Raw genomic sequence first — 25,286 nt, forward strand, 5'->3', positions numbered from 1 at the left:
CTCCTGCTTGCCATAAGGGCCAGCACTCATCTCTCCAAGACCAAGAACACTATGATTAAGTGGAAATTCTCACTGTCCATATGTGTCTTCCTATAAACTGCCAGAAGCTGCATGAAGAGAGACGTCTGTAATGGGAAATACTTGCACCCTGTAACACCAATGCAGTACTACAACAAGCTTCTGTGCTCTCCATTTGACGGTCTCCCTTCATTTCTCCTTTTTCCTACCTCCATATTCTCTTTACTGTGTTGTTTTCCAGATGTCTCAAAGCCATACAAGACTTATGCTGCCTCTTCCTGCTCCCCTCATTTGGGTCATACAGACACCTGCAGTATTTGACTCTGAAGAACAAACATTTGTCAGGCAAACTTGAGCAACACCAGAACTGACACAGTGAATAGCTCCTCGAAACAATCTTAAAAATGGATATATCCAATTTCCCAAACATACTAAAGCCAGAAATCCCTCCTTTTGCATCGCACTGAAAGAGATAATGAGCAAAATTATTCATGTACCAACCAGATATTCCTAAGAACAAACTTAGCCTGAAAGCCATGTGTTTGAATCGCCTTGCAACACTGGAGGTAGAAGATCTGTTCATATATTTAAGGAAAAGTATCCATAACATAGAATGCAAAACATACCACGGTAATGGATGAATGAACGGTAAATGTAAGTGAGCGTCCTCGAAATCTGCCATTTGATCCAGAAAGTAAAAATCAACGAATACACAATGGAATCAACTAAAGACAGCAAAGAAAAAAAGAACCAAACATTTAATAAACGTATTACATATATCTGTGCAGATATATCTATGTTTAAAAAATTCATTTTTTATGCATTCATTAATAAGCATTTGAACAATACAGAATGGTACGAAAAGTACTGCATTTGCTGCCTCTTAATTCAAGAAGAATAGAACGAACAAGAAAACTTAAGGATTAGATATGAAGAATTTTCTTCTCTAGGAATGACTTTTAATACTGTAAAGCTATTACTCTGCCACAAAACACAAGAGAGCGTACTGCACTCATTAAAGCACTGTCTAATCAGAGAAGAAAACTGAAGGGGAAAAAAAAAAAAGATTTGCTCTAGTGAATGGGAACAAGGCAGAATCAGCCAACAGTGCTGTTTGTATCTATGGCAGAAGGTAAACCCCTTCTCACACAGCACTCCTTCATGGAGGTTCCAATTGCTGATAAACAGATTAGAGCAGACCTAAGTGAGCTTGCAAGAAGGCTCACCTTGAAACACACAGAAAACCAGCTGCATGTGTAAACAGCAGCTTCCAAAGGGAAAGTTAACAGTTCACTACAACCCCAACTCAAGGGGAAGTAACTACAGTTCCAGCTGGCAATCCAGCGCTATTCTGCTCAGGAACATTAATGATAATTGAGGAAAACAGAACAAAGTGACACTTCATATGTACGTATATAAACATGCTGATGCAGGAGCATACACATCTCTAAAGTCCTGATATAACAGAAAAAAGAGGGGCACGTTGGAGGGAACTCACAAATCTGTTGTACAGCATCTGCTCTCATTTCGTTACTTGCAATCCTCTACTGAGGGTTTTTCCCCATACGGAGAAAATATTTGTCCTAGAGGGCAGCAACCAAAGAGTACAGATGTAGCACATCCAGTTTCCATTCATTCATATTCAGGGCTGCTTTCTTAGTCAAAAATGTATTACCGTGATACGGACATTGCTATGGTAACTGGAATAGTAACATTAGTATGCGTACTATGCTCAGAAGACTTCTACTTCAACAAACGGGGAAACTAAGATTTACTAAGTGTCTATTCCACTTTCCTAGGGGTTCACATACAGAATTACTGCACAAACCCCTGAGCATTAAGTTGTCATCTATTAAGATTGCTTGGAAAACGTAAACCATTCTGCTAACTACGTCTGAAATACAGTATGCTCTATGACAGATGTACCTTTCCTGTGTAAATACTTTCTAAGTAAGTATATTGACCTCTTTGTTAAATTTTTAATGCTTTGGGTTTTTTAGCAAATCAAAAATCAATAGGGACATAAATTTTAAGAAGGTTTGCAAGGAGTAACGGTATGCTTGGCTAAAGGCAGCAAGAGGTAGTCTGCTGTTACACAAGTTGGAATGCCTCATTTCATTTTTCCACACTTACACCCCAGTTCACATCTGTGAATCCTCTTCCATCTGATTTCACTGAGCACAGAATCAGTTTATGTCTACAACTATATAACTGCAAGTTGTTCCAAAAAATAAAGGCTTCAGGAAGATAAATTTGAAGTACTCTGTGGAGGAAACATAACATACCTAGTAAAAAAAAAAAAAAAAGGGTTAGAAAACAAATGCTCCCTCCCCTCCAAAAAAACCAAAAATCTATTTTTGTAGTCAATAGTGGTATTGAACAAGTGAAGAAGAGAGGTACAAGACAGCGTAGAGGTCGTATCTAATACAATGCTGTATCAGTGAACAAAGAATATCTGTGAGAGAAGGGAGATTTCTAAAGAGGTGTGCTAAGCTGTCATTTACAAAATGCAATGGTGACACAAGTTAATGAATACAAAGCACTATTTAATGCTTGTTAACAATCATTAACACTGGCACCAGTATTGATGCAGCAGCATGGCTTAACATAGTTGATCTGAGCAGAAATTACCCAAGAGCCACTTTTAAGCAAACAAATCACGTGGAGCCTTAGAGACATCAGTAATACTGGAACAGAAGGAAGGACAGAATATGCAGCAGATCCAAACAGCGCGGTCAGGAAGGGAAATTCAGTTTAGAATGCCACTAAGTGATACCATATAAAGACAAGACTGCATATACTCTAGAGTAGTAAAGTAACAGGAAAAAACTCCACTTCAAAACACCTTTCTGAGCAATATGCTTTGTAACTTATCAGCCTTAGCGCAGAGGATCAGAGGATGAAAAGAACAGTCCTCTGTCCTTCTCCCACAGGGAAGATCTCCGCTGCCAACTTTGACCACAAAACCATAACATATAATTAAGGAAAATTAACTCACAAGGTGAGTCTCTGACTCTGAAGCACAACAGCATCTCTGCATCATTAAAGAATTTTTTTTTATAACAACTATTTATGAAAAAGACCATGTTTTCTGATAATTTAATAGACAAGACAAAATCTCCACTCTCATGCAGTAAAACCCAGTTTTTTAAGGGTGTGTTATATTCATATAGAGCTAGAACCCAAACAGTCTCATGCTTTGTAGTCCTACTTACAATACTGTGTAAAATCATTTGTTTCTATTTTCTGTTCACATTAACATTTTAGTAGCTTTATACACCTCTTATCTTCTGCTTCACATGTATTCTTCACCAATAATATTTAAAGTTATCTCATAAAAAGACACATGTAGAGAAAAGCACCTAAGCTTCAATTAAAAAAATAAAATTAATCTTCCTGAACCAAGATTGGTCATTGTTCGAGAAGCCAACATCCCACATGAAGAGACGTAACTGGGAGCATTGTGCCTGGTACCAAGGAGAGTTGCCACCACAACCTCAGCTCAAACAAGCAATTACCAGCGACAAGCGACCTGAAGGGAAGCTTTCAGCCTGAGTGCACAGTCCCAAACTCCTAAATTCAATTCGCTAACAAGAGAAATTAATCATGCTGCTACCTCAATCCCTTTTACAGAAACACTGTTTTAACTCTTTTATTTAATGTATTGTTTTAATTAATCAGTAGAATGGTGCTGATAAAAACCTTCATTCCCTTATTTGGCAGTTTCTGAGACAACATTCAGTTAATACAGAGACACTCCATTTATCTTTCCACATTTTCTTAGTCTTTTCCAAAACACTGTCTTAAAACTTGACATAAATTGGGAATGTAATTCACACCGCTGCTACAGCTTCATGAAGGAACAGTTTCAGATAAAAGCTCCCAAATATTTGGGCTCTAACTGGGGAACTATATGGGGAATCCAAGTCCAACCAGCCTGCTCTGCCTTTCGGAAATAAACCCTTCACAGTGAACCACAGGTAACAAAACAACTCCCCGGCCTGGCTTCCAGCTCCTGGCTCTCCAAATTCAGATAAATAATGAAAGTTATATCCAGAGTTGGCAGGAGTATCCCCGTATGTACCCCTCTTCCATCTTCCCAAGTCCCTGCCAAAGCACTAAGGCATCATATCACAGCCTAAACACCTGAATGCCAAGCACAGATTCTGCTACACTGAAAATGCCCTTGTGCGCAAAGGCTGCTTTCCAGTCTGGCTGCTTCTGACTCTCATTTGGAAGAAAATAAATTTAAAAAAAAAAAGACTTTACTCTTAATAACATCCATTATAAATTACAAGAGTAATATCAACATGTATAACTATGTAATTGTAATATATTTGTCTGCTTGTCAGCTCTAACTCAGCAGCATATTTCCGGAGCAGGATTTTCTTCTTTTATTGCTCAGTGATGGACTGACTTCTTACACTTGATCCATATGCACTGGCAAACAACACTCCATGCTCAGCTCTGACAAATAAAGTTCATTTTCACATTGTTTGCAGGAAAAAGCTTCCCTTAAAAAACACCAAACGGTTTAAATTACAGCTTCCTGCACAAAGATGGCACAGGTTGTATTGTGGAATCTTGGAGTGCTTTGCTTCCCAAACCACTTTCATTTTTATCATTCACAATTTTTAAAGCTGAGTTTCCCAGACTCAATTTTTATTGATTTTTTCAGTATAGACCAAAGCCAAAAGAGACTCAAGCAAAAAGAGCATTAGCTCCAGAAAAATGCCACTAACTACACACTTCACTCCCTGGGTGATAAAGGCAGTGCACAGCTTGCAGAAGGTGCTAAAGACAATCGTAAATAAATGTATGGGAAACTAGTGTCCCATTTGCTCTTTAAGGAAGCTATACAGCAAGAATACTTCTTCAGCCTGGTAATATCATGCCACGCTGACTTTAACTTACAGTCTACAAATCATTGCAATGAAGAGATTGTACAATTGTAAAACAAATGTTTCCATGTTTAAAATAAAAATTGCAATAAAAAAGAGATACTCTATAGGTGAACCCTGTAAATGTTTGCAAAATAGGATGTAAATGAGGAGTGAGAGTTCCTCGAGGAACCAGTCCCTTGGTTCCACTGATGTTTCCAAGGATAGGCATCACCCATTCCTTGCACCTACATGCTGATAAAAATGATGCATAAGTTGTCATCTTTATTTCATCATCAAAGCTAGTAAATATTATTCAGAAAATAAAAGCCATGTCTCTGCTGAAGCTAATACAGGAAAACTGGAAATAATACAAAAAAACAAGTCTACTTTGTTACAGTTCTCAAGGCAGGGAGAAAATACTTCTGACATGGGATAAGATGGTTTATTACCATTTTCAAAGAAACACACTGAAATTTTAAAAGCAATTTGGCCCTACTGGAAGTGTCAAAGACTTCCTTCTTCTATTGCTTCTGACTCTTCAGGACTTCCATGTTTTCTCACTTCCTTCCCAGAGGCAGCTGCTTCATGTGAGATGAGTCAGTTTTGAATAAAAGTGGAGGGTCCTAAAGGAGAAGGGAATCCCTGCTATCATCTCTTGTCACCCTCTGGACTTTTATTCCCCTCCCCAAAACATCACTGAAAACCTTTCCCAGCCATTCGCTCCATGCTGGGGCCTGCCAGACCCCCAGTCCAAAACATCTACCCTCCTTCAGCAGCACTGAAAAAAAAAATCACTGCATTTACCTGCAGAGATGTGATGCTGAACAGCCATATGCATCCCCTTTGTTCTTAACATCTCCCTGCAGCACAGTGCTGCAAGGGTTACTCAATACAGGAACAGCCAGCCCAGCCAGAGGAGAGCAAGGCACAGAGAAATTTTCTTTTATCATCTCACCATTTCAGCAAAGCACCATACAGAAGTTCTACTTGAAACACATGCCCAAATCCGTCTCTGCTCTGTAAAACACATCTGCACGTACTCAGGTGCTTTGTTGAGCTTTGGCACAACACAGGATCCCAGGGCAGCACCTGCTGCAGGCTGTCACTCAGGCTTCACGCTCTTCTCCAACACTTTTAATTTAGATACATGAAAAATATCCTGATGTGCTGACAACATACCCTGTATTCTGAAGGAATACAAACTAGCAGCCAGCGTGCTCCTACGTATAGCAAAGGCTGGTAAAGATTATCTAAGCATCAAACTCCCGTATTAGCAGAAGGAATAAAAGCAAAGTTCCAGAATTTTATTATCACCAACAGTCATGGTCCCTGATGGTAAAAAGAGAAGCAAGTACATCAGCAAAGATCTAGGGATTAGACTGCAAACCTTTTGAACCCTCAGTATTTTTCACAAAACAGCACAATACTTCCAAGTCAATTCTTACAAGAAATGACAAACATTTACTGAAAATACTCTTAGCGTGGTTCAAAGATCCAGCTGCAGACTGCTGATGGTGGCATATAAGCTATGATTCATACATCAGTTTACAAAGAACTAACAGAGTAATGATACCGCTGTTGTCATTGACACAGCTAGTTTAAGGAACTAAGACATCACAAAAGGTTACCTTGCATTAAACATACTGTACTAGCACATAGGAGATGGGCTCCTCAGAGAATTGCGATCATGAAACAAGATTCTATGCCTGACCTAGGGCAGAGATTGGTTCCTGTTGCAAAACAGAAGTAATACGATAGGTCAGTCTCACAACAAGCTTTTTGGCAACAGAAAGCATAGGGAAAGTTTAACTCCAGTACCTTCTACAACTCAATTACTCTGAAATTTTTAACCTCCATTGCAATGTTGTACTTAGCCCAAAGTAAAGGAAGCTGTTTTGCCATCTAATGCAAAACCCTTATCAGTAACTGTGTGCTGTCAGATTTAAGTACTTTCATTATGCACTGGCAGCATTTTAAATTCTCACTTCCTACTAGAAAACCTGAAGATCGATAATGCTAAGTGAAGATGGATTCTCATTTAGCTTCTCCAAAACTATGCCAAGCAACACGAATGCTTTCTGAAATCAAGTGCTACAGATAACAATGAACATCTGTACACTCTCCATAATGTCCTTTTAAATACCACTGGGGATGAATTTATAACTGAAGAAAGCGTACCAAATTACTGAGAGATTATTTTCAAGAAAAATACTAGCCATCATCCATAAAGCAAGAAAGAGAAGGATGTAGATAATGCAAACATTCTCAAGTTTAGTACCAAGCATGTAAGAAAAAAAGGTTATAGTGGATGGTATTTTTGTGAAGAAATGACAAAGGAAAGGTATATCTTAAAATGACAGTTGATCAATGGTAACACTTTTAAAACTCTTGTTGAGGATTTTTTCTTTTCCTTGGAAACACCTGATTTTCTCAGACAAAGAACAGCACTTCTGCTGCAGCTTTAATCATTTGGATCATTATTTGCTGGTGACAAGTGGACTCAGTTTCAGGCAGAAAAGGAAATGGACTGTACAAATATATATAGGATATTTTCTTATTTAAGACTAGATTATAGTAGAACTAATTACATGGGGATTATATTTGTAGCGGAGGAATTTAAAAGCAAGGAAGTATTGGGAAAAGAAAGCTAAACAAATTCACAGATCAGTAGGTAAAGCTTTACTGAATCACAGCAGTTAAAAGAGACCTTACCTAAGATTCATATAGCACTCGCAATCCTTAAGTCAAGATTGGACATTTTACAGCAAAGTATGCTCGAGACTGCAGAAAATGCTTTCAGCAGGAACTATTATTACAATCTCTCTTCTTGACGTTTCCCAAGAGGTCAAGATGATAAAACTTGGAGATGGATACAAATTATCCTACCCCAAGAGGTGCCTAAAGTAGTACTAAGTAGCTACTTCTTTTCCACCAAAATGTTCCTGTGCAGTGTTCAGAAGCAATACTTACCCCACCAATATCAAAGGGAAGTGCCTAACGGTCCCCTCCAGCCTCATACTAACGAACACTGAGTATTAAGTTACGTATTTCATTCTCCACATATATACAGGCATCATAGCAATGATAAAAATGGCCATTCTTCCCCTATTTAAAAAAAAATCCTGGACTTGGTTGCTTTTTTGGCAAACAAGCACATGAAAACACTTCACTGCTAGCAAGTTCCCATGCTGGCTGAGAAGAACATCACTGCAAAAAGCTAGGACTGCTAATAAAATGGTGAGCCTCTCTTTATTAAGTTGTCTAATATTTTCAACAAATGGAAAGTTCATTACTGTACAGTTGCATCATTTTCAGAACGCTTACACCCTCCGTTATTTTGAGCCATACAAGCAAAATTACTTTCCATCACATTTCTCAAAATGGATTTTGAATGCCACAGAAGAACCATGTATCCAAATAAATGTTTACCATCAAATACAATATTTTTTTTTTACCACAGTTGGAAAACTTTATAGAAGAAGCTTCTTTTTTTCCTTAACACAGGCCATAGAATAGAGTTCAAAAATAACATAAACTACATGTCATAATACTAATATGTAGCTCATTTGCTTTCTTCCATTAAAAATATGGTGTTCTTTATTCAATTATTTATAGATGTTACGCAGATTCCCAAAGTAGAAACTTAAATGCGATTTGTGGACGTCAGAAAATGATCAAGAAATGCCCAAGTATTTTAAAACAGCTTAAAATATTTAAGAATCCATTCCAGACACAAAGCAGAAGAATCAGTTCTCAAATTCCCCAATACATATATTAACACAACAATTTATTGTTAACTGATCTTTGTGAATCCATAAACAAGAACCAAGAAACAATTCTTCATCACCGCATGTAACTGAGCCAGTGGCACAAACAGAAAATTGCACTGAGTTTCTACTAGATAGAGATTTAAAACTAGAAAATCACTTCAAAAATTAACGAAACAGATATGACTCAGAACTACAAGGAAAACCAGGACACTGGACAATTTCAAGAGTTTAGATTTTAACAGATTCTTTTTCAATGGCCCGACAGTGACTTTACTTAATACTCAAAGCAATTACATAGTTTCAAATTACATGAGAAGTTATACACTTACCATTAATCCATTTGGCTTCTGGATTATGAACTACAAACTCTTTTCTGAAGAGATCTTCCAAGGTCAATCTGGTTTCAGATGAATTTGCAAGCTCATCTAAAATAAATGGAACAGGATCATTTTAGGCAGTTATTAAAACAATATATTCCGTGTAGTTTGCAAAACACTGGAATTAGAGAACTAAAACACATTGTTCAGAGGTTCTATTGAAATCAGTAACACTACCTTGCTCTAACTTTTTTTCATTAGAAGTTTCATTCTTTTTCAGTAAAGCTTCAGAAAAAAAAAAAAACAACACTAATACCTTAGAGACGTGACAGTCGAATTGTGAAGTGCTTGGCTATTTACTATTCTGGCAATGTAGTGGCACAGCTCCTTCCTTCCATACCTCTATTGCACTAGAAAGCTGATTTCAAACCAATACAAGAATTTCCTGACAGCCACAGGAAAAAGGCCATATTAATCACCTTATACAAATAGAAAGTAAGTAAAATCCATCTGCATGAAATCTGTTTGGAGCCAATCTATTCCAGAGATTCAAATGTAAAAAAAAAAAAAAGTTAAAAAAAAACCATATGCACATTTTATGATCCATACTTGCCCTCAGGCAATGAGCCTTGCCTTTTTAGCCTTGGCTAGCATCTTTGTTTCTTCCAAACACAATAGAACCCAGGATTATTATACTTCTGAAAAAAAGCCAATATTAATTTCAATACAAAAAAAAAAGTTACCAACTCCTAAAATCACTCCTTTTCATTTCCAAAGCACAGGAAACCCTGCTAAATTCTGCTTTTCTTGTGCTGTAGGTTAAATAAATGATAAGTAGTAGAGATTCAAAAGTGAACTGTCACACAAATGCAGTATCAGAGATAGTATTAAAGCAGATGTCCTATTTTGCTGTCAAAACACAATGTTCCAATGAATATTCATACATAGCAGCTACGCACTTCACCTAACTGCTTTAGGCTACTTAGAAGAACAGCAGTTGCCAAAAGCCATGCTCTATGTCCCCTGTGCACTAGCAAAAAATATACACCTGTTCACTTCCTATACTATCAACCAGACAGCTGCCCACTCAGGTCTTGTAATCATTTTCTCATGATTGGGCAGGATTGTCAACAATTATGGCAGCATATCTCTGCTCTATGAGCTTTTCTTCCAATGTATGGGCATCCCAAATTACCTTCTCTGTAGAGAGAAGCTTTCTTTTGCTCAGTTTGTTTCAGTCTTTATAGATGGCTGACATTAACACCATTGGTGACAGACCCATTGCAAAGAGTGTCTAGAATCACAGCAATCAAGGAACAAACTTGTCATCTTTAAGTTGACCCAATGTGCTACAGCATTTATTTTAACAAATAAAATGTGCCCTGGAAAGGTAGTATCCTGTAATGCCTTTCAAATGAAAATGTGACCCCTTCACAATGAAGTCCATCACAGTTCAGTTATCAGTCTTTGTTCAGCCAAATACCTCAGTCAGAGGCCTGGTTGAAAGCTGAATGAAATCAACAACATTTTTCTAGCCCTTTAAGTGTCAGCATTGCCTGCTGCAGCCACTTTGTTTAGTATTAATAAGGTGTATCCTTGCTGCATTGAAGACAAACTCCTTTTTAATGCATGCCATAAATTAAGGAGAGACAAGGCCAGCACACACACCCATGGCACAGTGATGCCATGTGTTGATGCGCTTCCCTCTCATCGCTCAGCAGGGCCTCGTAAGCATTTACTCACCATAATCAACTCTTCTCACACTTGGTATCTTATAAGTCTAAGCATGCAGAGTTGTTCAAATCTCCTTTAGCAAGACAAACATTCTAATCCTCAAATAAGTTTTTTGGATTCTTCCTACCATCCAGAGATCAATACAGCCTGTTTGGGTTGCTTATTTTTAGCCTCCAAGTCCAGCATGGGACGCAACGCTCCTCTTGTAGTCTTACCACAGCTTTACGGCAGAGCAACATTATCTTTCATGATTTATACCTAATCCTTCTGTTTACACATCATGGTACCTTGTTAGCTCTTCCTCCTGCCTCACACTGAATTTTTATCTCCAAAGTAAGCACATGTTTTATTTGTGGAGCTGAGTAGAGCATATATAACATTCCCAGTCTTCAGAATACAACTTCCTACTTAACAGCATCAAATACTGAGTTCTTTGTATGTCCATTTTCCCCATTTTCCACAACCTTGCTTTCTATCTACCCTCATGAGAGGTTTGCTGTCACCTGTTTTGATACAACACACCCTGATCTAGAATGCTGTCTGTGATCCCTAAAGGATTCCTCTTCTAACTTTTCATGAGTCTCTGTTTCTGTCTGTTGTGATCTCCTTGTATACTGCTAGTCTACCAACTATGAATCAAGACCACACGAGCTGTCATGTTGCCAAAAATTGTCTCGCTCCAGACAGTTATCACTGGATATTCAAGATATCAGAGAATAAAGGTATACTGGCTCTCCTCTTCTGTCCTACAATTCACGTCTGCAAAGTAATTTTCACATAAATTTGGATTTTAGAGCAACTTTGAAATTGCCATTTGCATTTCTAAGCTGAAACAACTGGCATCTTAAAGCAGCTTCACTGGATGTTTGCAAAGCATTTTTTCCTCTAAGTTATTACCAAAATGGAGCTTTTTTGTAGCCTTTGACACTAGCTTTCCACTCTGACAATATTGTGGATTCTGTTATTTTTGAGCAAAACATTGATCTGACCTTAAAAAACTAAAATAGTACTCTAAGTTCCCAAAATGCTTAGTTATGTACAGTAAGATGAATTGTACAGCATTTCAGCTCTCACACACTATACTGGGTTAATCTTTCTTGCGTTTACCTTCTAACTTAGAAACTAAAACTAATAATTATGAAGTGCAATATATCAGTAAGTCACATTCCTTACCGAATTTTCTGTGGGGAAAAAAAGAAGTTGGACTTGCCTGATGCATGAAAAGTGAAAAAACACCACTAGTTAACTGTGCACAAGCTAACAGCTCTAACTGGGAATTAGCACAGCCTATATAACACTTGCATGACAAAGGAAAGGACTTGACAGAAAGTAGATATCAAAACTTGCTTGCTAATTTACAGTAGTTACATGGAGCCTATACAGTATCGAAATAGAAACCTGAATCTTTTGGTAATGAATATCTACTACTTCTACAAAACTTCCTTATAGTTTCTTTCCATTTATTTAATGGCATGAGAAATGGTGTGGAGGAGTTGGTCCCAACTCTGTTTTAAGCAGAAGCTTTATCTTTTGGACATAATCCAAATGGATGTCCTTCTTGGAGCTTGATATTACTCAAACAGATTTCACAAAAGCATTTTCTGTGAGTCTGGCTGACCTAGATATTCCCTAAAGGAATTTTTCTGCAGAGCTGTCATTTTCCCCTGGCCTCACTGAGACAGCAAAGCAAACTATGTTTTGCCATAGAGTTCACAAGCCACTCTGTTCAAGAGTAATTAGTGTACATCGGCAAGCACAGCCTAAATGCTGACATCAATACATGTCACTAAAGGAGTCCCACATACAGCCAAGTCTGCCACACCTCCAGAAACAGCTCTCTTCCCTAAGATTGGAACAGACTTAAGTGTTGCAACACAACTCAAGAAAGCTGGGAATGTCTAGCTAACCCTTAGGACATTTTCCATACAGAAGCTTTCAGCTTCTAATACTTCCAACTAAGCATTCTTAAGTTTCAAAATACAGACTGACACAGGGCCTTCAGGTAACTCCTACCATGAGGTACATACTCTCATACTGCAAGGAAGAAAACTTGCTGATCTAAAGGCAGAAGTGAGGCACTGACCACAGAAAGTCCATCTATGAATATTTCATTATGTTCACAAACATGATGAAACTTTAAAACCGTAATAAAACAAAATCAGAACAAGGAAGATACTTGCATTGCACTTACATTGACATATGACTGTGCTATCTTAGAAAAAACTATTTCTGCCTCTGTACTCACCACTAATTCACAATATAAAGAAAGTTATACAATTATTCCCAAGGTACTTTATTTATTCTCTCAAATACTTCTCCTGACATCTCCTGATATTACACTCAAAAATCAATGCACTCCTAATTAAATTGGCCAGACAGATTTATTCTTTGAAACCCTGAATTCTTCCACATTGCAGCCCTTTATTTTAACAAGACTCCATTCTGTGGCACCTTCATGCACTTGCTTTACCAATACACTTACCTAACTGCACAGGAAAGTAGCAGAGAGAGCAATCTGCAAGCCTTCTACTCCCATCTACAGAGCATGGTAGCAATATTTATTTTGTGGACACAAAGGGTTTTTCAAAACATTGATGATGCAGTGTTCCCAGAGAGTTGTTAGAAATCCAGCAAGAGGTTACAGGACTGGGAGTCCATTCAGACTTTACTACTAATCCATTACACAAATGGAACTGTCCACTCTTCCCTTTACATGCCTCTTTGTTGAGAAAGCTAACACACTTCTAAAGCTTCTCAGTATTATTACAAATGAAAAACAACATACAGGGCTCCAAAATATTATTAATATCACTGCTCGTTTAATAAAGTCACAACCTAATGGTGACACAGATATTTCAGATATTTTGTATTTTAACAGACTACAATATTGACAGATCAAAGCACGTCCCTCATTCAATACCATTCCTGCTTTGTGTTGTATATATCAAGAATTTCCATTTAGTTTCAAAACTACTTGTATCTCCAGCAGAAGCTAAAGCCTCCTCAAAGCTTTTTGCATACATAGAATATTTTCTTTTAGAAACTTTCTGGCTCATAGAAAAACACTGAACCCTATATTAAAAAAGGAATGAAAGCTGTTGCTCAAAGCTTGAGAGAAATCAAATGACTTCTGTATTAGCATGTACATGAACCTAACTGTTTCTCACACTGGAGATAAAACACTAAGTGCAGGCAAAAGACATCTTGGATTTGGCAAATCAATAAATACGGTTCTGTCTTAACGTGACTTTCACTGAAATGCTTTATAATGACTAACCAGGCTTCTGAGCAGCTGCTCTCTAAAATCATCCCTATCTCCATAAAAAGTAGAACGATGCACAGTGCTTAGGGGAAACTGTACGAAGTCTAAAAGGCACCCATCACTACAGGCAAAAATAAATAGTGAAAGAAATCTGATACTTAGAACAGTAATATTAGAAATGAATTGCAAAACCAAATATTTAGAACAACAAACTTGTACCACCCTCAGCACTAAGCACTTCATAACAGAAAGGCTTGTGAGACAGTCTGAGTTTTTCACTTCCTTATGTGCTAGATATCCCAGAGTCATCTTGGATACACATTCAGAGTCAGAAAGCTTCAGCTGCAGTGCTCAGCACCCTCAAGAAAACTAGCAGAGTGTAAGAAAAAATAACTTTCAAAAACATATTAATCATGAAGAGAAAGGGGAACAGATTAAGGTCAAAAGTAGGGAAAGTAGCTGTCCTACAATGTACCTGCAAAGCCTTCTTTGTTAAGCATTTTTAACCTGCAAGAAATCCCAATTTTACAGACCTAGGTCATTCTTGGAAAAAGGCTTTTATTTATATCAAGGTCTATGATATCTTTGGGATATCTTAGAACATCTGAGCTGACAGAACTAGTTTTCACTCACATGATTTCAACTGAAATGTAGGTCCCAGCTCACATCAAGTTTTCAGGCAAGCTCTCTGGATTTTGTAACAGTCCCAGAGATTATGTACTTCACTAAGCATTTTTTACCATGTTAAAAAAATTAACATCTCCCTGAGTTGTTTATTCCTTTTATTTTTTGTAAGTGTCTTCAAAGACTATCATTTACATTTTTACATCATTAATAATCCTATAATATCAGAGCCAGAACTGACATTTATTATTGTGAATTCCAGCACAACATCTTTGAGATTTTACAAGCCTTAAAATAAAGGAAACTCTCCTTGAAAACAAGTCTTCTGTCTTAGAGTGCACCAGGAGAAAATCAAAGAAAATCCTATATCTTGATATTACAGCATCGCAAGTTTGCTTTTACTTTTCTCAAAATACTCTAATTGGTAACAAGCAAACAATCATTACTTATCGCTCCCTTGGACAGCATTATTCATACTTAGATACTTCTACAAAACAGGGATAACAGAATAAACCATAGTATTCCTACATACTTTCCCCAGCTGCCTCACTCCCTCTAAGAAGAAAAGTTTCTTATCGTAGAAGGGAACCAAACCAACCATCAAATCCAACTCCCAGCTCTATTCAGGACTGCCCAAAAATCAGACCCTATGTCTGAGAGCAGTGCCCGAACACTCCCTGAGCTCCAGCAGCTCAGGGCTGTGCCCATTGCCTGGACAGCTGTTCCACGCCCACCACCCTCTGGAGCGGGACCTTTCCTTCACCCCCACATGATCCTCCTTTGACAGCTACATGTCATTCCCTCAGGCCCCACCGCTGTCACAGAGAGCAGAGCTCAGCACTCCCTTCCTCTGCCTGTGAGAGCTGCAGCCGCCATGAGGCCTCCCCTCGGCTCCTCTGTTCTAGGCTAAGCAAACCCAGGGGCCGCAGCCACTCCTCTTGTGTCTTCCCCTGTACGCCCTTCACCATCTTTGTGGCCCTAGAGCAGTTTGAGAATGAGATTAGAAGGCAGGAATACCCCTTCTGATCCTGGCTCTGCACAAAGGAAAACATCATTTCAGTTGTCTCACTTGTAAAATGAGGACAAAGCCTCCCTACACCTTCTTCATGGAGTTTTACCCTTTCCTTTTAGCAGCAGTCCACTAGTTCAGTTGCTCACGCACAGACCCACCAAGCTTTCCTTGTTGATTTCATCCAGTGGACAAACGGTCTGAAACCATTTGATGGGCACTTCGTTTATACAAATTGAATGCTTGCATGACAAAGTGCTTGCACACCAATATTTATTACCTAGACACACCATCCAAATTTGATACTTTATATCGCATTTAGAAATCTCACAGAAATAATTCAAATTTGGTAGAAAGAACTCAAGGATTCTTTAAAGCTTAAGCAGTGTTTCCTTCTCTTAGGTTTCCAAACAATTGCTGTCTCAGCAATAAAATCTCTAGAAAAATAACCCAGATCAAATTAGAACAAAATAACCATTAGGCATAATTCTTTATACATGTGCAATTACTTTTTTGTCTATTAATTCCACCTACCCATCCCCCTTTTCCTATTGATAAGGGAGCTGCTAAGTAGTTTCCTTAGTTTTAAGTTAAATAGTTATTTTCTAAGAGAAAGATAAGGGGAACGGTTTATACATGTATACATGAAACATGCATACTTCTGGTTCAGTTATAAATTTCATTCTCAGTTTTCCAGGACATCTAGCCTTCTGGTAGCTCATCCGTGAATCAGAAATCACACTAAGACACAAGCAACAAAATCTTACACTCGAGCTCATACCCACTGAGGCTAATGAGCATTGCTTGTAGCCATCCCAAGGCTAATACAATCCTACTAACCTACTGCTGAAGCCAAATACTTGTGCTACATAAAGCTCCCAGTAACTCAGAAGGCCCTATGAGTACCAAGTTTATAGGAGTCAGAAGTTAAAAATGCTTAAGGGCAAAAGATATTTTAACATTTATATGTCACCGTAATGAGTGCATTATGAATCATACACCTTCAGTAAGATAAAATAAAGAAGTAGGTTACCTGGTGTTAAAAGAATGACAGACATAGTGATGAGTGAACAAACGACTAGAATCACCAACAGCGCAATAGCAATTCCCTTCCAGTTCCTCTGCGGAGGGCTGTTACTTCCAAGTTCCTACAGGAATGGAAAAAAAAATAAAAGGAAAAGACAGTGTTTCATAATCACATATTTCTAGAACTACTATTGATAGGAAAACTGCACTGTGCATACCAAAAATTACAACATGGGAGATGATCACCATCCCTCCCCTCTCAACAGTACGCATGCATTATTCCAAAGGTGCAAAAGTCACGTCTCTTTAATAGTTGTCTTTTTTTTTTCCTTTTTAGATGCAAGTAATTTTATATCCCTACGAGACAACAAAATGAGCTTATACAAGCTGTCCGAAATATGACTACTGTTAAAATGTGGTGAACATAAACTTCAGGACAATATCAACTAGCAGTTTATAAGATAATTACAGAAATAAAAGGCAGCAATTTACTGTAATTCTACCTAACGTGGTATGGACCATAAAGGTTTAAATACACATCCTTTTTAATGCACCCTATTAAACTTATTTGTAATAGAAAACATTTACAAAACTGCCTGAGGTTTCATCTAAAGCTGAACAGCTCTTCTTCCTCTATACAGTAGTTCAACTGTAAACTGCTCCCCTATTACCCATAAAGAAATCAACAGTAACTTGTAGCAAATATTAAATGAATGCTCCTGTAACTACTGGTACATGTAAAACTACAGTCTCTGTGGTTAAACATTTAACTCGTATTAACCCCAGCCAGATGTAATAAGGTTTGTCAACAGCAGCAATGCATTGCTTGTATTCACAGCACAATTTTAAACTGATGGTTTAGCATCTAACAACAGAATGACAAAAACAGCACGACAATTATTTCACGCAATCCTAACTTGCTCTGACGGTAATCAACACTTTTTCTACCCACATCCAGTTGCTCTGCCACAATGATCCATACGTAACCTTAGTCTCTCCAAAATAAATTGCTGCAATAACACTCCTAATGAAAATAAACTTCTCAGAAGGTCCTATTTCAGCCTACTTACAAAGCTAAGTTTCACTACATGAGCGCTTCACAAGTTATGTGCAACAGTATCTTTAACAGTACCTTTAATCTTATTTTTAAACTCCTCACCTGCTCATCTCTACCTGGGAAAGGTCCTCTTTCCTAGGAAGTTTAAGGGGAATTTCACTTCACAGACTGTAAGTGATCCCACAGGGGAAGTCTCGTAGCAACCCGCAGCCTAGGGCAGCCCATGGCAAGCACCTTGAGCCTAAAGATTACAGCCCCCAGCTGCTCTCATCCCCTTCCCTCCAGGTGGCTAAAAGACTACTTGTACATTTTTTTTTCCTCTCTCCTCTTTTTTATAATCATTACACTCCTCTTTGGTGTTGGTACCAATGAAATTGCAGATAATAGATGAAGTGCCAGCATGCACAGCTTTCCTGGGGATCTCCGTGCAGCCATGCAGGATAAGCCTGATCACTATTAACCAACAACACATTCTTGATGCCTATATTTGGTTCACTGAACTTCAGGACTACTTTCAGATAAGGGGAAAAATAACTCACATCCATCTCCTTTCCCCACTCCACTGCCCTTGTTTCCAAACAGACCTGCCTGCTCACCTCATTTTCTTCACTCCCACCTCGTTAAACGCTAATGAATGCTGCCACTTTCTAAATAAGCCTTATAGGTGGTTGGTCTTCAAGGCTGCACATCACCATCATGCATCTGTTTGTTGATCCCAAGGCTGTGGGGTTTGGATGGTGTCAAGACAATCTCAATACTTTTAGGGCCTGGATATAACTTGAGATGCACGCTATTATTTTCACTCAAATAAGAATTATTTTGATCTTATTAGCACAGTCTAGAAAATTAAGAGTTATCCTAAACCTAATACTTTAAGTCTTATTCATATGACATTTAACAGAGTTTAACTGTAACAGAACAGTAGCTTTTGTAAGTGAGCTGTGCTAAAAAAATGTAGTTACACTCTGAGACCTGTGAAACCCTATTCCAAAGGACTGACTTAAAACGACAGAAGGTGGACAACTTGATGAATGTCCTCTGTACCAAAGCTTCTAAAGAAATTGTACCACGTCTTCATTATTCAGAAGGTTCTCCTCTGCAGACATGCATATTGCTCAGTTTCTAAAAATAAAAGCATACTTTAAATGCTCCTCCAAATTTTTGCAAGGAAAATATCAAATGGATGAATCCAGTACTGAGCACAGAAAGCTTACTCATACAGTGAGAGAGAAGGTGGGAAACTGGCATAAAGGGAAAGACTTATTCCTAAGAAGAAAGTACATGGTTTTAACAGCTGGATAAAATTTTGGAGTTCGTAATTATTCGAAGTCATTAAAAAGTAATAAGGATGTTTGAGAGACAGCTTTCTGTAAGACTTTTGTGAAGTTACCACACAATGACAAAAAAGTTGGTGAAAGATTAGGAAAATTCCTGTAATAATGGGAATTAATCACGCAATCAGTATCAAGGACATCTCCAATCAACTTTTTCAATGTTTGACTACAAGCAAGAAAGCTTTAAAATACAGTAAGTTGTTAAAGAAATAAAATATATTCAGCCTCACACTGCTTTCTGAAGCAGTAATAAAAGTCAGTTAAACAGCTTTAAAGATCACGCACCATAGGCAAGACAGAAGCTGTCAGTTTTGAATATGGCAAGAAGATGGAGGCACTCAAGAGGAAACACCATAAGAAGCTGTATGATGAGAAGCTCCTGACATTGTAACTAACTGCTAGCTATCACATAATAACAATGAGCACGGAGATGGAGATTTAAGGATCTAATCTTCTAAGTAGGCTCTTACATTAAAGCTGTTTGAAAAAATACCAACTTTTGAAGATGGTGTTTTATGTGTAACACTATCTACAATGTTGTTATAGATTTTACAATCTAATGAATCAGAAAATGGCTGCTCAAAGTGTAATAGAATTGCAAGTATTCTCATTATTTAAAGTACCTTTTTGTTGAACCATTTAATTGCACTGTTGCCAAAAACAAACCTTAAGTAATATGTATTTCTGAAAGTAATTTATGATTGAGTAATGCCTTACTAAAATACAGCCAACAAAGGGAAAAGTCTGTTACTCTGCGCGCACGAAAATTGTACACCAGTGTCATAGGACAAAACACTTCCGGCCTACTCTTGCCAAAGGCTAAAGACCACATCTTATCATCAGTTTGTAATCACTATTATCAGTCGACTCAATGTGTGAAAGTTAAGGGAGGATTTTACATAATACCTAATTTCTCTGCTCTGTGATTGTCTTCATTTAATTTCTACTGAAAAAAAAGACCTCATAAAAGGAAAGGCATGATTTGCTGCCACACTGGTTTTGTGAAAACAGATATTCTAGGACATTACGGAGGTTTCATAGTGTTTCAACTAAGACAAGAAAGAGTAGCATATTTCTGGTGTGCTCAGTTCCACTCTGTATAGTCAGAGCGTCCCAATAACCTCAATTTGCAAAAAGAAAGTTGAACCTAAAATCTGCAGATTGGACACAAGAAGGATGAGCGGCTGAGGCTGCCAAAGGAGAGCATACGCCATTTCAACCCTTCAGCATCCCTCTATGCTAAATTCTGCCTGCCACCACAAAGCATTTCAGGGAAACGCTGGAAAACTACAGCTACAAAAGGCAAGTATCAATTAAATATGCTGAATCATTTTTCTCTCTACTCTACCAGGCTGTTTTCTAAATATAATATAATTGACTGACTGATGATGAACTGATGCACTACAAGCAAGAACATCCTTTAAATTTTAGCAGGATGTGGGCTTTGAATCTTAAACTATGACATGTAACCTCATCCAAGAGCGCCGAGGTGTTGCTCATTATTTTTCAACAAGTATGGACATGGATGTTTCATCTTTAAAATAAAAAACTACAAAATTACTTCCATAAGGAATGTGATTCAAGCACATATAACCCAATGTCCTATACAACAGAATTAATTAGATGCAACTAATTGCCATTAAATTTATTTCATATATGGATGTTTTTCACCATTCGATACAGAAATGCAAGTGCTTATAATTTAAGTGCACTGTTTCCTTTGAAGCAATATTGGTGATATTGATTTTTGGGGAAAAACACATCACTTCAAATTAATAGACGTAGTGCCTTTAAAAAAAACTCAGATATTTACGTATTTGCTCTTCAATAAACATTTTTTTCTTTCTCACAAGCAGCAAAACCAGGAATCCAGCTTCCTTCCTAAAGCTTATCAAACTGCACAGTTTTATTGTTAATCAATGGGGATAAATAGCCTTTAAGACAGTTTTTCTAACAAGCGCACATACAACTGAGATGACAACACAACATCACAAAATACTGCCTTAACATGCTGCACTAATAAGTCCAGTTTTTGAATGATCTTAATAGCATTTTCTCTTCTTCAAAAAATCACAATACAGAGTATTTTCTGCTACAGTACATAATAACGAGGGAAGCAGTAGGAAGCCGTCTGGTAGGAGAAGTCGCACTGAAGTGCGCTGGCTGAAGCCTGGGGACTATGCCAGGCTTTTCCAGGAGAGGCAAGTTAGTTAAAGCACAGCACCCCCATTGGGACAAGAAATGAAAAACAAAGTTTTAGAAAAACACTAAGCCTTTCTGAGAGCTGGCATTTTCCTAAACTGCTTTTTCTCATAGCACTACCTGCCCGTGATACGACTGAAATAGTTGATAAATGGCACGATGACTCAAACATAGAAATATTCTTATATCGATAGAAATTACAAACAAAAATTGCACCAATTTTAGTTATTTCTTCTGTGTTGACAGGTACTACTCAAAGCTAAAGCTGAGACTCTGCCATTATTTATTCCTTGCAGCCTTGGGTGCACTTCACCAGGTTTATGGGATCAGTGGTACACGTGTACAGATGCACACTGGCATTTGTCCCGAGACTATGGGTATTTGCTCAGAAGAATCACAGCCTTCCTTGATTTCGGCAAGAATTTCAGGGGCAGAGTGTATCAGGCTATGAAAAGCAAATTTGCAATTTGCTTTGCAGCAGGAATGAGTCTCACTCTGTAGCTTAGATGTAATCACGACAATATCATTTAATGACTCCCCCAGCATCTACTTCATTAAACACTATCATTTGCATTCCCCAAACATGAAGAAAAGGTGATAAACCTAAGAAGACTAATAGTTTCATGTTTTATCTCAGGTGTTTTAAAGACAGACCCGGGATACTCACGATAAAAACCATGCAGTCTTTCCAGAGTTCATTATGTAGCTTGTCCTGCAATTGGTAGTAAATACTACCTGCCTTGATTTTGTAGTGTACTACTTGTAGGAAAATTACCACAAAAAGCATTTAGAATTTGTGATTAAATGATTGCATCCATTCCTTCCCAGATGTTTTTGAGTAATCCTATGGCCTAGATAGCAAGAGAGACTAACAGGCTCACAAAGTGGCACAGGATGGTTTTAATCCATTTGCGTAAGTACCTATCATTTTCATCCCTCTCCAATTTGCCATGCTATAAGATCCTGTTGCTTCAGTTCTTGTTTGAATGATTATGGTCACACAATTACTTTCCCCAGGCAGTATCTTTATTCATCAAAATGTTGCAGCTTCCTTTCAGAAGCCCCTTTCACCAGAATGCGTGTCAGGCCTGTGGATAACAGGATTTTTAAACAGAGAGGAATTACGCTACTTAGAATCCATGTGGGATTTGGGTATGGGTGCAAGCTGTCTTTGTGTTTTTATTTCTCTGGGCTGTGCTGGTAAGAGCAACCTCTCTTAAAACCATATAATAATTTAACATTGGAAAAGATCACCAAGATCACCTAGCCCAACCACCAACCCACCCCCCAGCATGCCCACTAACCCATGCCACTCAGTGCCTCTTCTTGAGGAACTAAACTGGAAAGAAAAACAGCCCCATCCAAACCAAGGTGAAAGCAGCAAAACCCATCCCCGTCTCAGCACACCTAATTCTGCAAAATGATTGATTAATCACCCATGCTGTTTATGTACTTTCTTAACACTGCAAAAAATCTTGTGCTTCTTTCAGCCTTGATCATTTTTGTTCTAAGGAGAGGCACTGCACTGCAAATGCCCATTCACTACCTGCATGATGTTTTAGGAGAGCTATATCAATACCCTTAGTTTCAACTACTCACAGAAATGGTCAGAAATAATTATGGAAACTACTCAATGTGAAATGCCTTTGTAATGCTAGCTATTTTACATCTTGCAAATCATTTTGCAGTGTACCTTGTAACATTTCCTGAAACACAATAAGAATGCTATTACACTAGACAAACAAGTAAAAGCACAACTTCTGAAGTGTTCCTACCAAAAAATCACTGTTCAGGCTCTAAGCGCAGGAGAAGAATTTAAGATGTTGGTTATTATTTGCAGAGAGAGAAACTACATCAGGCAAGGGAATTTATTTGGCTTTTGGAGGCCGAGTTGCATGTAGAGACATATAAAGCCACGTATAGTTACAGCACCTCCAGGGTCAACTTCACTGTGACACAGCACTTCAAAGTCTTTCTGCCTTTTAATCTTGTGTTCACAATCTTGTGCAGCTTCTAAGTTCCACAAGTAAAAATACTGTACTCTTATTTCCAGTCTAACCAAGTATCTTGTGATTCTAATGTACTTCCGTACATCGAAGTTCTATTCAGCCACCTATGATGATTTTTGTAAGTTCCTATGTAGAACAACTACTGAAGACTTGCTTTATTAAATAAATTTGCAACACTCCCTGAAAATCTCACCTCCATACAGCTAGTTGCCAAAAGCAGTCACACTTCCTTTTGGGGTTTTGAGGGTCACTGCTAGCCCTAGTGGGACTGCAGCTTCCATTCCCAACACCCTAATCAGACCAAAGCTCTAACATTCACATTGTGCTATATCTTCTCTTCCTCACACAAATCTCAACTTGAAGCTAATATTTTTGTCTGAATGAAAAAAAGTTATCTCTGTATCTTGAAGACTGCCTCCAAGATTACATGGAAATACAGCTAGTGGCTCATTTCCAATGAGTCCAAGCATCATTTGTATCTACAGAAAAGCAACGATACATCTGTCACAATTTTAAAAAAATCTCAATGTATTTTACTAAAACAAGTAACACCAATGACAGGAAAAGATGGCAAAGCAGCAGGCACAAACATGATTTGATTGCATATGACTACGATATACAGGAAGAAGCGTCTATAAACACTGCCATTGTCATTTATGGCCAAAAAGGTATTTTCACAAATCCCAAGTGATCCACGCTTTAATGTAACGTCACAAAGCAGCAACATACTTCTTCCATTCAGATGATGAAGAAAAATCAACCAGTCATGTAAAATTACCTCTCTTTTGACATAAAAAAAAAATGGATAAACAAAGGCTATACAGGTTGAACAGCTACAGAAATTTCAACAGATAAAGTTCTTTACTGAAAACTCTCCCTTTCATTACCCAGAAACTAAACAACGCTTTGCCTGATTAGCAGAGCGGTTAAAAAAAAAAAAAGGCTTTTCAATGTGTTTTAATTTTTCTATTATATTTCCAAGGTCTTGTAAGAGAGGACTTTTAAAGCTGATGTAGTCAATTTTGGCATTAATGAGCAGATCCATCTGACAACATAATAGTACACTTCTCTCCTAGTTAGAAAATCAGGAAAGGTTACAATATTGCAGTAGTGTCACACAAGCCAAACTCAGATTTATGCCACGTAATTTTAATATTTACATTGAATACAGTGCTCCTATACTTACTGATCTAACACCACGCTACGCAATGGAGTCCTTAAGACCATTGTCAGACTACAAAAACCAAAATCACCATCCAGACCTCCTCATTGGTCAGGTGTACACACGCATACTTGACATTATGCCATTTAAGAGTCACTGAAGAATGGATACGACAATAATATTTTTAGATTAATAATATTAATTCAGGATTTATCAAATTATGGAATACATTTGTCAAAAATATTGTTCAAATTTCAATTAGTATTTTTCTATTTGTGTTCAGATTATACAAAAGTTACTCAAAAATAAAGCAAGTAATTTAAATGCAAGCATGCCTTCATCTTTTATGTGCACATGTATTTATATTCACATCCATACATCACTGCATAAATATGCAAATACAAATTATTAAAAACAACACTGCTATAGATAAATGAAAACATAAATAATCCAGAGACCGTCAGTGACAGAAGTGCATACTAGTTGCCACTTTTAGAGGGTGGGGATCTAAGGCAGTAGAATGTTACAGGAGCTTCCCAGCCAGCATCTCTTCGTATAAATACTTGCAAACAAAGCTGTAACAAGCAAACATATTTGGCCAGAACCACTGAGTTCTTATTAGAATTTTATCTTCATGATTAAGTTACCTACTTTTCAGAAAAACTGAACTTTATGTAAAGCAGATGAATATTATGATTCAACATAAAGATATGCTTTTTATCCTGCATATAGTTAGTAGTAGTAGTATAGACAGGAGAAGAGTCCTAGACTGGATGCTATATACTATTATATATAAATATCATCTCTGCTGAGTTTCACAGTGAAACCAAACAATTCATTTAACAATGCAAGCACCTTACGGCACTAATAACACTGCAT

The 25,286-nt window shown here is 37.7% G+C and overlaps 1 protein-coding gene across 3 annotated transcripts in view; it reads right to left on the minus strand.

The window, feature by feature from the left end:
• DPP10 (dipeptidyl peptidase like 10) overlaps positions 1-25,286 on the minus strand; it is a 426,751-nt gene that overhangs the window by 165,131 nt on the left and 236,334 nt on the right. For 2 of the 3 annotated variants that reach the window (XM_021398541.1, XM_021398540.1), the window contains exons 2-4: positions 16,651-16,765; positions 9,001-9,096; positions 645-743 (exon numbers count right to left, since the gene is read on the minus strand). In XM_021398541.1, the coding sequence (XP_021254216.1) occupies positions 645-743; positions 9,001-9,096; positions 16,651-16,765 (310 nt within the window). The remainder of the gene's footprint in view (positions 1-644; positions 744-9,000; positions 9,097-16,650; positions 16,766-25,286) is intronic. The other variant, XM_021398542.1, reaches the window with a different exon arrangement.

The sequence above is a fragment of the Numida meleagris genome, chromosome 5 (assembly GCF_002078875.1).
Source record: "Numida meleagris isolate 19003 breed g44 Domestic line chromosome 5, NumMel1.0, whole genome shotgun sequence".
In the NCBI taxonomy this organism is placed as follows: domain Eukaryota; kingdom Metazoa; phylum Chordata; class Aves; order Galliformes; family Numididae; genus Numida; species Numida meleagris.